A 13,558-nucleotide genomic window follows, 5' to 3' on the forward strand; every position below is an offset into this window, starting at 1 on the left:
GGATCCGAGCACTGCCTGCCGGTTCCCTTTCCGTCCCCTGACCGTAATCCATCTGCCTTTTTCCTGTACTTGAGGAGTGACTACCTCCCTGTCATTCCTCTCAATAACCCCCTCTGCCTCCCCAATGATCCGAAGTTCATTCAGCTCCAGTTCCCTAATGTGGTTTTCAAGGAGCTGGAGTTGGGTGCACTTCCCGCAGATGTAGTCAGCAGGGACACTAGTGGTGACCCTTACCTCCCACATTCTGCAGGAGGAACATTCAACTGTCCTGACCTCCGTTCCCATTATTCTAAATTCCCAAGACTTAAAAAATAAAGAATAAAAAATAAACTGGTTACCTTACCAATCAGGCACACAGAACCTTTTTTTTGGTTAGAGGAGGAGGATGGGTGGGACACACTACCCGGGTAGTGTTTCAGGTAAGCAACCACACAAATATACTACCTCACTCACTCACCAGTCCCGTGTTGGCTCCTGCTCAGCGTCCCTCAGCCTATTCACAAGGTAAGCTTTTTAAAGATTCAAAAACAGTGACTCACCGGCTTCCCGACAGGCTCCTGCTCCAAGCTCCCGCTCGCATTGCTGCTGCAACCAGAAATGGAACTAATATAGATGAAAATCCCCGAATTCCTTTCAAGTCACAACCCTAACAGAACTAAAGGTTTTATCAGTGTAAAGAGGAGGTGACATTTTAGGTCAGCATTGCATGTTAGGTGTGAGACCTTGCTCAGAATAGATTTGTCTTTTAGTTTGAAGTCAGACTGGCTTTATTTCTAAAGTAGGAATTCATAAAATGCCATATTGACTGACTGTCTACAAATTGTGTGCGTTTTGAACAAAATAAAATATATTTGCAAGTACAAATTCACCCCATAGATATATACGTGTGCGCGAGTGGGGGAGCGGGGGAGAGGGAGCGAGAGAGCGAAAAAGTGTGTCAAAACGCACACAATTTATAGACAGTCAGTCAATATGGTGTTTTATATATTTCAAATTTAGAAATAAAGTCAAAGAGATTCTAAACAAGAACTCACACCTAACATTCATTGCCCGACCCAAAATGTCACCTCTTTTTTACACTGATAAAACCTTTAGTTCTCTCAGGACTTGACCTGAAAGGAATTTGGGGATTCCAAGGTTCCGAAAGCTTGTTTTCAAGACTATAACCTGGTGTAATGTGATTTCTGACTTTGTCCACCCCAGTCCAACACTGGCACCTCCACATCAAACTGATGCCAACAGCCAACCACAGGTTAACTTTCCACAACAGCTGAGGTTACCATGAAGGTCTCCTCTTCTCAATTTTGCCCCTCCCCTGAGGAGTGGTGACCCTCACCACCAGGCAATTCTCTCTAGTAAGAGAACAGCATTGTGATTCTCTGGGAAAATGGCAACTTTAATTTCTAATTACGATCACTAATACAGGATTCCAGCTAAGGATGCCACTTTTGGTCTCAACCTCTCAATTTCTCAAACAGTCTCTGAACAGTGACTCTTAAAAATAACCAAGAAGTTGAAGAAAGTCTGCTGATAATTAAAGATATCCAAAATCTTAGGATCCTGAACATTAGCAATAATTGTTTACTTTGATGAAAACTAATCAACTTCAGATCGTACCAAAGAATCACAATATATTAAACATCCTTGCTCAATGATCACGTGAACACTTTCAAAGTATTGTTAAAAGGAAGCAGAGTATGTTTCTTCTGAAGTGTAGTCAGTGTTTTAGCCAAAAGTTTTTCCACATATGTTGTAAAGGAGGTTTTTTTGTTTTTCTTGTGCTTCTTTAGTTATGATTCCAGTTGATGGCAATTAAGACAAGTCAGGTTCCAGAATGAAACCTGACTTGATAGAGCATTAGTTATATTTCTGCTATTTGGTCACTACGGTTCCTAGTCACTGAACATGTTCACACAAGGCTATCGATGTACTTTTAACAAAAGAATATATGTTTATCACACAACAGAAAAAAAAGCTGTATATGATGAGATCTTTCCAAATTTGTCATAAACAGAAAAAGGAAGAATACAATCTTTATTTCGAGCAATATCATCATTTACAGCAACAGCCCCAAGGAAGTTTCATTTTAACTCCACTTTAAAATTTCTTACTCAGTGACAAGGTTGCAAGCATTCCCTTTCAGTGACTTTCTATCCATTCTCCAGAGATGATTCTATCCATCACTGCTATAGACTCAAGCTAACTCACTGGAGTTTTCTGACTGAATTCTGAAGAAAGCTCAAGCTTTTACAGGACGGCTAATACAGCTTCAGACTTCTTTCTAGCTTGGATGGTCTGAAGACCTTCAAAAATAAACTGGCATGGATCTTCTCTTCTTTTGAACTGAATCTGCTTATAGCCCTTGACCTTTCTTTCTGTCGAGAACAAAGGCTCAACTTTGAGAAATTTTCACAACTATCTCACCAAGTAGCTTATCTAGTCGTTTGGTTTAACACTCGTACTTTCTTGAAAAATGGTTTTAAATTCACAGAATTGTGATACTGATACTTCAGAGTTCAGATATTCATGTAATTTTATAAGCGTCTATCAGAGAATTATTATGTTGGATTTTTATATCTATCTCAACATGCAAGATTTAAGATTACATCTGAAATAACTCAATTCTAATAATGTAATCTTCTGTTGTTTTGCAGTGAACAGTCAAGAGTAACTTCGGTGTTCAAGTCACAGGTTCAAGATTGAATTTACAACTGATCAAATTAAGGTTGAGAGTTTTTTTATTGACTAGGCCGAGTAACATTATGCAGTGGGGCGAGATAGGGTGGGGGGTGATGTTGCAATTTTTTAAGTTGGTGAAGACTCTTGCTGCTGGGAACTCAGGCTTGAAAACTAAGCGTGTCAAATTTCTTAAGTCAGAAAATTACTCCTTTATTGCAAACAGATCACAAATACATAAATGTTCTTACCAATTTAAAATAGCAATTAACATGTTCCAATTTTGATGATGCTTTTGAATTAGTCAAATTACACATCAGGAAACAATGCATTGAGGTTGGAAGGTAGAATAGAATTTACATTGAGTATAAATCAAACCTGAATGTTTACACATTTTAAACTCTAGGGCTAAAAATATTTTTGTTTCCCCAAGGGCACGTCTTGAGATTGTTTTGTGATCTATGTCTTGATGTTTGAAAGCTCCATTTTCTGCCAAACTCCTTCATTGGGTGAGACAGAAACTTATTAATAAGACTTTGTGTATTCGTATTGATACATGGAGTATTTGGACATATACATGTAAAATTAGAAGAATTAATCTTTATCAGTGTCAGCAGAACTGTAGGTATGGGGACTGCAGCTGTTGCTCCTTCTATGATCAGACTCAATAACGTAAGGAGTATAAAAGCAGTGAAGTTTTGTTGCAATTGTACATGGCATTGGTGAGAAGACCTCCGAAGTACTACATGGAGTTTGGTCCTATTGATGGAGAAAGGATGTAATTACATTGGAGGCAGTTCAGAGTATATTTATGAGATTAATTCCAGAGATGAAAAGCTCACCTAACGAAGAGAAATTGAGCAGTATAGGTCTACATTCTCTAGAGTTTGGAAGGATGAGCGATCTAATTAAGGTATATAAAATGATAAAAGAGATTGACAAAATGGACATAGATAGGATGTTTTCCCTTATGAGAAGTCTAGAAAGAGGGGGTCATAGTTTTAGGATAAGGGCTGGCAGATTTAAAACAGAGATATGGAGAAATTATTTCTCTGAAAGCATCAGGGTTCTGGGGCACTGACCATCCCTGAACATGATGGTTGCTGGCACAATGAGTAAATTTAAGGAAGGGATAGATTGTTTAATTGGTAATGGGTTAAAGTGTTATGGGGAGTGGGCAGGAAAGTGGAGTTGAGGCTGAGAGGAGATCAGCCCTAATTGTTTTAAATGGTGCAGCAGGTTCAAAGGGCGGAATTGCCTACTCTTGCTCTGAGATAATGTGTTACTGGGAGTAGCTAGGAAATTCTGCTGCCTCAAATCTGTAATGACAGATAGCCCACCTCTGAATACAGACCTCAACACATGCACTGCAGTAACTGCCACTCCAATTCTGGCTGACAAAATGGATATGGAAAAACAAACACATAGGATCACAGAGCTTAACTAAAGGGCCTGTAGCCTCATCATATTGCTAACCACAGCTAAAAAACCAAACAAAAATAAAGGCTAAATAATTTCCAACACCAAAATTTTACGATGCATCCTTCACATACATTCCAAGTCAATACAGCAGTTTTTCATGGGACAAACGTGCTTGGTTGCCTTGGGTGTGTACACCAGAAGGAATAAAGGCAAAATACTCTGGATGCTAGAAATCTGAAATAAACACAAAGAATACTAGAGAATCCCAGCAGATTTGGTAGCATCTCTTAAGAGAGAAATAATTCAAGTCCAGTATTACTCTTCTTTAGAACAGTCCTCAAAAGAGTTCTGATGAAGAGTCATAATGGACTCGAAAGGTTCACTGCTTCTCTCTGCACAGGTGCTCCCCGACCTGCTGAGATTCTCCAACCTTCTGAGCGTTTGCATCCGAAGGAAGAAGGCTGAATCGCCAAGCGTAAAAGTTATACAGGGAGGTAACCCATACCAACAGACCAGCAAAGCAGCCAAAACTCTTTTGCTTGTCACTTATATAAGCGATTTAGATGAGAATATAGGAGGCATCCTTAGTAAGTTTGTGGATGACACCAAAATTGGTGGTATAATGGACAGTGAATAAGGTTACCTATAATTACGAAGAGACCTTGATCAATTGGGTCAATGGGCTGAGGAGTGACAAATGGAGTTTAATTTTGGTAAAACAAACAAGGGCAGGATTTATTAACGGTGGGGTCCTGGGTAGTGTTATAGAAGAGAGACCTAGGGGTTCAGGTACATAATTCTTTGAAGTCTGTGTCACATGTAGGCAGGGTGGTTTAGCACACTTGCCTTCATTGCTCAGCCTTTTTGGAGTATAGGAGGCGGGACATCATGTTGAGGCTGTACAGAACAATGGTGAAGCTTAGAGATAATGGGAACTGCAGATGCTGGAGAATCCAAGATAATAAAATGTGAGGCTGGATGAACACAGCAGGACCAGCAGCATCTCAGGAGCACAAAAGCTGACGTTTCGGGCCTAGACCCTTCATCACAGAGGGGGATGGGGTGAGGGTTCTGGAATAAATAGGGAGAGACGGGGAGGCAGACCAAAGATGGAGAGAAAAGAAGATAGGTGGAGAGGAGAGTATAGGTGGGGAGGTAGGGAGGGGATTAGGTCAGTCCAGGGAAGACGGACAGGTCAAGGAGGTGGGATCAGGTTAGTAGGTAGGAAATGGAGGTGCGGCTTGAGGTGGGAGGAAGGGATGGGTGAGAGGAAGAACAGGTTTGGGAGGCACAGACAGGCTGGGCTGGTTTTGGGACAATAGCCATAAATTCTTCCAAGGAAATAGAAAAGACTTCTGTAACCTCCAGGTTCTTAATTATGAGGGAGCAATGATAGCAATATGAATATTATTCTGTTATTACTCTTTTGAAGCCAATATGCAGTTAAGTGTGAAAATCCAAAAGTTGCTGATTCTATGCTTTCCTTGTCTGCGATTGAAAACACCAGACTGTAATCAATTGGAAATCGCTGAACTGGGCAGAACACAAGGCTTTTTTTTAAAATGAGGTAACAGAACGGAACCCAAAGTAGTTGATGTGTTGTATATTCCAAAAGGCATTTAATCATATGCTGCTTAAAGGGCTTGTCAGCAAATCTGAAACCCCACAAATAAAACGGAATACAAAGTTGGATGCATGGAGGAAATCAAGAATACAGGTGAACAGTCTTTTTCACAGTGGAGTGGGTGTACAGTGGTATTTCCAGTGGATGTTAGTAAGACTATTGCTTTTCTTGATAATATATTAAATGACCTATGCTTGGCTATACCAGGTACAATCCCAAAACTTCAGCACAGTGCAAAACGTAGAACTACAATAAAGGCCCACTGATCAGACAGATGTCCTCTTGGAGTGTCGTAGTTGGCAATTTTCACAAATGACAAGGACGGCCAACTGCCTATAGTTAGTATATTAAGTCCCGCATGTTTCCTCCTGGAAAACCACAGACGAACCAACACTGGAATTACAACGAATGAGAAAAAGCACACAACAAATATTGCTTGAATTAGCGAATTATACTGGGGCATGCAAATAGTGCAACATTACTTTGTCAAGGCTAGGAATAGGCTTCAATGAGGACCAAAGCATGCCTGTAAATTAAGTGGAAATATCACATATGAAATTTTAAAGCAGAAACAGCCAAATGCTGTATTTTTGGGAGGAAGGCGGGGGTCAGGCGATATAAACTAAAGGATACAAACAGAGTGGAGGGACCATGCAGCTTGAGAAAGTGCTTAAAAGCCATGGGATTCTATGCTTCTATATAGAAGCATAAAGTACAAAAGCAAGGATGTCCTGATGATTGTTTTTAAACCACTGTTTTGGCTGTAGTTTTTTCAGCAATGCTGGGTACTGCATTTAGCAAGGATGTGATTGGTAAGAACTTTCATTTAAAGCAAAGTTGGACTTTACAAGATGATTACCTTTTGAAATATGTCTTAAGATAAAGAGAAACAGAATATTTTGGAGGGAGGAATGGGGATAGTAAGTGTCTACCTAGAGAAAGTCTTACATAATCTGGGTGTCATTGGGAAAGAAATCAAAACAGAACTCAATTGAAAATGAGGTGACAGTTTTCACATTGCCATAAAAGAAGGAACAGTTGCTTTTCACGGAGAGGCGTAGAGAGAGAAAATGAATTTATTGCTCTGTGGAGAAGCAGCTGCTACTGCTGTGCAGAGTCAGGTGAAAAGTCTGCATTTGGTGGTTAGCAAGGTAGGAATGCTAGCAACAGCAGGATCATTGTTTGAAGGGAAGAGGGCAAAGCCTTTGAAGATTTAAGGAACCAGCAAGTACTGTTGTAGTCAATGCTGGTGAAACTTAATTCTAGAATATTAGGGCGAGTGCAATGATTTTTAAAAGGCACTAGAAAATTCTACTGGCACGTCAGGGAGCAATGAGGCTGCTAGAAAGATCAGAGGAGCTTGAGACTTGATCATTAAGATGACATGCTGTTCATTATGGTGGTATCACACAAGAACATTGCATAAGTCATATTTTGATGGCATCAGTTAATGCCAAAGCAGCTTTACTTCAGTATGGAGTATTAGTTGGCCGTTAAGCATTGTTTAGTCTGTTGGTTTTCTGTTTATTTGTTACATAAAAGCCCCAAAACATGAAACCCTGTTCTTCAATTCAAACTCATGTCTCTTAAAAGGGTTAATTGTTGCTTTGTGGATAATATTAAGGTGCACAAAAGATTTAGAGTAGTTCAAGGAATCAAGGCATTTAAGCACATAAATAGCATGGAGAATTTGAGGTAGTCCTCTGTAGAGTGGGGAAAGTTGAGGGGAAGTCTATTAGAAGTATCCAAAATCATGAGATGTCAACAGAGTGAATAGTGGAACACGGCTTACATTGGCAGAATGTTGGGAGAATTGAAGAACATGGATTTAAAGTGCTTGGCAAAAGGGTAATATGAGAAAAACTACTTCTTTGTGCATGAGTAGTTAGGGTGGGGAATAGAACCAATAATGTTTCTAAACAAATACAAAAATGGCTGGAAAATCTCAGCAGGTCTGGCAGCATCTGTGGAGAGAAATCAGAGTTAACACTTTGGATCTAGTGACCTTTTTTCAGAACATGAAGGGTTCTGAAGAACCGTCACTGAATCGGAAACACCAATTCTGATTTCTCTCCACAGATGCTATATGATGTGCTAAGATTTACCAGAAATTTATGGTTTCATTTCAAATTTCTGGCATCTGCAATTCTTTTGGGTTTTTTTTGTTCAATAATGTTCTGAACTTCTGTATGTCGTCCGTGGCTGATTTGTTGCTCTGAACAGTGCATTTAAAGGTTGTACCTTACAAAATTGCTCATATATGGCCTGTTTGTTTTCCTGGGATGAGCTCAGTTACTCTGGCAAAGTACCAGCATAGGCCCATCAAATGGTCACATCTTGTACTATAACAATGCTACAATTTCCAATATTCACTCTTGCATGCGTCCCTATCAAAACCCCTGGAAAAGCTATACATTACTGAATGAAGTAAACTGTGGATTGTAATGATGTACCAATTTCATGATTACTCCGACAGTGCAGACATTCATACCACAATTCATGGTTATTATGTTTATATATTAAATCAAGATCATCACACAACATTAATACATGGGCAGTGTATTTCTATTCCTGTGGTGAACATGCAGCATTGCGGGTTAGTAATTTTTATAGCTCATCTGAACCGTATCATCAGAATGATTCCACTGCATTTGAACTAGAGATTTTCTGATAAATGGCATAAAACACAACAATACAGAAATTGGAAGTTGTGGCTTTTCATAGGATAAGAGTCTTCAGCTGTTGAATTTCATTGCAGCAATAGCAGTTAAAAGGTTTCTGCTTTGATGAGCTTTATGCTGCATTTTCCGTTTGAATGTCACTTAAGAAACCTGAATCTGAGGGGCTTCTGAACTAATTGTTTAGTGTAGTGATTTAAAGGTTTTTTTTAAAAAACACAAGATGGGAAGGCAAGTATATTTGACAGACTCCAAGAAAGAAAAAAAAATGTAAAAAGGACAGAGGATACACCTCTGTCCTTTTCAGCAGGGGAGATGGCGTGATTCCTTGTGTGAAATATAGGGCACTTAAAAGTGGATGTGCAATCTGGGTGAAGGTGTCTGCATAATTCGGACATATGAACAACTAACAAAACAATTTAAACTGAATTATTTTAATCATTCCAAGACAGACCTGGAATGAAGGTCATTTGTGTGGTCATAGTACTTATTACTTTTTAAAGGATCCATCCAGTACCAAAAGAAAGAAAGAAAATGTAGTTTAATTTTGATCTGGGAAATAAAGTAAGATTAATAACTGATGGAAGAATGGATAACAAAAAATTATGTAATACCACAGTTTAGATGGATTCAATGTAAAGACAGTGCAGTACAATGTACTGCAAAAATTTAAAGACATCCTGGCCCAAAATAAATGGCCAGAAAAGTTAACCAGTCCACAGATCAGCAATAGGAAATGTCCAAACCTGAGATGTATTGTGCAAAAAAAAAAGGACACAAAGGAAATTAAGCCAACACTAAATCTAAAACTTCAGGCAAACAAAAATGCTTAAATATAAATTAAAAATTATCAATAGAAATATGAATGTGAGAATGAATTTAAAAAGACTAGCAGGACTAAAATGAAAAATGAATTTAAAAAACAGCCGATCAAATACAAGGAAATAGTAACCATCTATTGCAAGTATCGAAAAAGTTAAAAATCCGTTAGTGAAACGTATGGACTACTCAGGGATGAATAATTAAGTCTAACTACGGAGGATAATGTTTTAATAGAGGAAAGTATTTTGTATGACTTTTTCCCAAAAGTTGACAGTCATAATTCTAACATATGAATTTACTATCAGAGATAACTGTGGAAATCAACTTAAATGCTAAAGCTCATTACAATGAAGCAGAGGACACAACAGAAATTATAACACGGCTGTCTAAAATTATGAATGAATTTGATGAAGAGAAGAGAAATCATTTTCCCAGCTGGTGAGTCAATCATGTAAAACCATAACTTTAAGATTCTTTTCAGACAGTTGTTGCAGTATGGAATGCTTTACCACAGGACTTGTTGGGGATTGCATCTTTTAAAGGTGAAGTTACATAAAAAACTTAAAGCTCAGAAAGACAGCAACGTTAATAATATTCATTTTGAATATTCCACAAACAGTCAACGTAACTGACTAAATGTCTTGCTCCTCTTATAAAAGTTCATGGTTCCCCAGTTAAACAAAAAGTAACTCTTTTACAAATGTCACATCATGTGCTTATTCTGTATGGCACTCTCATTTCCAATAGATCCAATTATTCCCACTTCCCCCAACCCACACCTACATTCCTGTAGCCACCCTTGGAACCTATACCCACACTTCTCACCATCCTTCCAGACACAACTTCTCCCACACATCCCAACTTACGCAAAACAGAAATCACACGGCACCAGGTTATAATCCAGGGAAGCACATCTCCAAAAGCTTGGTGATTTCAAGTGATCCTGTTGGACTGTAAACCTAGCATCATGTGACTTCTGACTTTGTCCACTCCAGTCCAAAACCAGCACCTCCACATCACATCCAAACCAGTGCATCACTTATTCCTTGCCAACCTGGACCCTGGCATCCCATTCAACTGGTACCCTACCCATCTGACACCCTATCTCTTACACATTCATCATCAGTCTGAAGCTTCTTGTAAATCAATACAATGCCCTCTCCTTCAACTGTGCCTCCACCCTCTCCCTTCAAATTTTCTAATTTGTATTTAGTTTCAAACATAGTACATGGGACATAGTATTATAATATTTGGGACAGTTTGTGGCATAAGTGGTACTTAGAATTGCACCCAGAACATGAATGACCACACCCTGGACATTTCTACAATTCATTCTCTTATTGTAAATCACAAATCCTTTTGTTTTTCAAAATTTCTCAACGGCATTTCTGTCCCGATTTCTATCATGGTTCTCCTTCTATCTTGTCAGCTGTGACCCACATCTGGATGGAATGTTAATAGTGTCCTCCATTTGCTGTCACATCACTCTTTGCATCACAAATGATGCTGAAAAGGAAGGCTTTCATAGTAGTCTGCAAATTTAACCGCCATTGAATCTAGAAATCTGTCCGTACTTGAAACTTTGGTCCAGTCCAATAACTAAAATGCCAAGACAGATTTGGAAATTTCCAAGTAGAATTTCTACAATCTACTGGATTTCATATGAACTCTTGCATGATACTATCCTCAGTCTCTCTAAATTTTCCAAAATCTGACCACTCATCATACGCTGTCATAAATCATCGTTTTGATAAACTTAACAATAAAGTGACAAAAGCTTCATCTGTACTAAATCATCAGGCTTCAATTCTGAAAAAAAAGCTTTACTTCTTTCTTCCGTGTGGTAACAAACATGCTAAGATTTCACCTTGTTTGTTTTTTGGTAAAGTATTAACCAAGATCCACATTGTCATTTTATCGTTCTACCAATAATGAGGCTTGTTTTCAGAAAACATATCTTATACTTTGCATTTTGACTTAACCATCACTGCTACTAATATGATACATTCAAAGATAACTATCTAAATAGATTCCAAACCCACATTTTTAGTGAGAAGATTATTTCAGTGAACCGCAATCTAAGACACTCACTGCCCCCAATGATTACTAACTATACATTTAAACAATCAATTCACACCCAATTAACCCTTAACTAATATATTTATCACCTATTCAAGTTTTAGGCATTCCTCCAAACTATATTAAATGATAGCAATCAAGTCCCAGAAAGGACAGCTGCCATCCAGATAGCAGCATAAAACTTCCCCTCGATAAATCTGATAAGCTTCTCAAGTGACTCATGGGATTGCAGGGTCATTCTAACAACTGGAAAATGCCAGCAAAATTCTAAAATGGCAGTTAATTGGTTAATTAGTTTAGCAATTTGTCAAAACACTGCTATATAAAATTACCACTAAATATCCCCAGGAGAAGAAATATGTTGGACTTCACTCCAGATATCTTCTGCTGTAACTACGCAAACCTTCTTGTAACCCTAACCCCACCCTCATTCTGTAGTCTGTCTCCAAAGAGCTTTTAAAATGCCAGCCATCAAAAAATATAATCAGTGCCTCTTTCATTCAATTGCTTTATTCACCTAGAATTTTTGTAAAATGCTTCCACATATATTATGATTTACACCAAATTACATTCTTGCTAAATCAAACCATATATGCATCAACTAATGTAGCTCACCTTCAGACCTTCATAAATTCCTTATTGTAACCTAGCAAAGGGCAGTTTCATTGGTGAAAAAATTATTTGCTCTGACAAAAACAAAAGTCACTGAGATTCACACTGTTCACAGAAATGATTGAAGAATGTTTATGACAGTTCAAAATCTGACAAAAGCATTCATTTTGCACATTAGAATTAATTTGGTATACAAATGTGAACTGGAAACAGTAAACATGTCGCTGATTACCACTGCACTTCAGGTTTTGCAATTCAACCTTTGTCATTGAGACAAGAGAGTCAAAAAGTTTGCAGTCATTCAATTGCACTGCATACTTAATCTTAGAATAGAAGCCAAGAGTAAGGCAAAACTCTATTTTTAGCAGTATGTATTTCTGCTGCACAATAAGTTCCTAAAGATTCTTGTTGATATATCATATTTTTGAAGAGTTGTATGAATTTGAATTTATTTTTACACATACATGTAATTATTGACAACATGCTAAATTAGTTTTGGATGGTGTATAGATTGGGCTATCATTCCCAACCACTAAATGTCAAAATGAGCATTATGCCCATCTTTGCTTGGCTAGCTTGACCTGCAGCCATTAAACGGCCTTTGGGCCTTAATTGGCTTCAAGTTGACTTTATTCCCTTTTTGGGCAAGAAGTTCCACCTTTAACAGTTGCCAGCTAGTAAGATGTTCAGTCGATCTCTTGTCCCAGCCATGCCACAGAGAAATATGGTTGTAGACAATCCCTGAAGACAACATTCCATTGTTATTTTACCTACCTCTCTTCTCTCACTGCATATTTTGCAAAGCCAAATGGGTCTCCGCTGGCTCCCAAGTGTTTCAATTCCACACTTTACACAGACTTTCTACAAAAAGAAGAAATTTCAGAAACTGAGTGCCTCGATTTTCAAATGTCCACTGAGATTCATCTTCTACTTTAGCCACCAATTGGTGGTCATCTCCTTGACCAATAAATCTAATTACACGAAGGTTAATCCTTGACTGTATTGTGCACACTTAATAACAAAGGCTTTGATGGAATCTTGGTTCACACTGGCAATAACTTGTACATTATTGAAGATTACAATACCTTATTACCTTCTCACTTAGGTGTACTTTCTATAATCTGCCTTGTCGAAATAACCACAGTGGAGGTGGTACTAGCCTCAATATCAAAATATTTTCATCTCTACTTCAATTCTTCTGTCCTTCTCCTTACCATGTATCACTTCACCTGACACATTCACAAATCTCTACCATCTATAAATTCTGCTGCGACTTCAGCGTTCAAAAAAAAACCTCTCTTCTTTCCTTTCTTGGTTTCTGTGCTGAACTACATATCCTTATTGGTTTCAATCTCCATCTCAACACAGTTTGAAATTTCTCTGTCTTCCTCTACTCCCTTAACATCTTTTGTCATTTTCAATTCCGAAGTATACGCTTTACCATCTATGAGCCTACCTTCACTTCTGTCCTCTGCATCAAAAGAGTCAATGACAGGAAAGGCTAGCTCCAACCACTACTGTACCCATTGATTTGATTTATCTATAAGCTTTCTAATTGCCATGGTATTTCTGCATGTAACTGAACTGGCAAATTATTCATTCTCCTCTAACTAATGCCTTTTTGCTAGTAACATCCATCTTCACT

The 13,558-nt window shown here is 38.2% G+C and overlaps 1 protein-coding gene across 3 annotated transcripts in view; it reads right to left on the reverse strand.

Moving 5' to 3' along the window:
* LOC125464520 (rab effector Noc2-like) overlaps window positions 1–13,558 on the reverse strand; it is a 201,205-nt gene that overhangs the window by 82,601 nt on the left and 105,046 nt on the right. For all 3 annotated transcript variants that reach the window (XM_048556971.2, XM_048556973.2, XM_048556970.2), the window contains exon 6: window positions 12,688–12,774. In XM_048556971.2, the coding sequence (XP_048412928.1) occupies window positions 12,688–12,774 (87 nt within the window). The remainder of the gene's footprint in view (window positions 1–12,687; window positions 12,775–13,558) is intronic.

The sequence above is a fragment of the Stegostoma tigrinum genome, chromosome 27 (genome assembly GCF_030684315.1).
Source record: "Stegostoma tigrinum isolate sSteTig4 chromosome 27, sSteTig4.hap1, whole genome shotgun sequence".
NCBI classification, from domain to species: domain Eukaryota; kingdom Metazoa; phylum Chordata; class Chondrichthyes; order Orectolobiformes; family Stegostomatidae; genus Stegostoma; species Stegostoma tigrinum.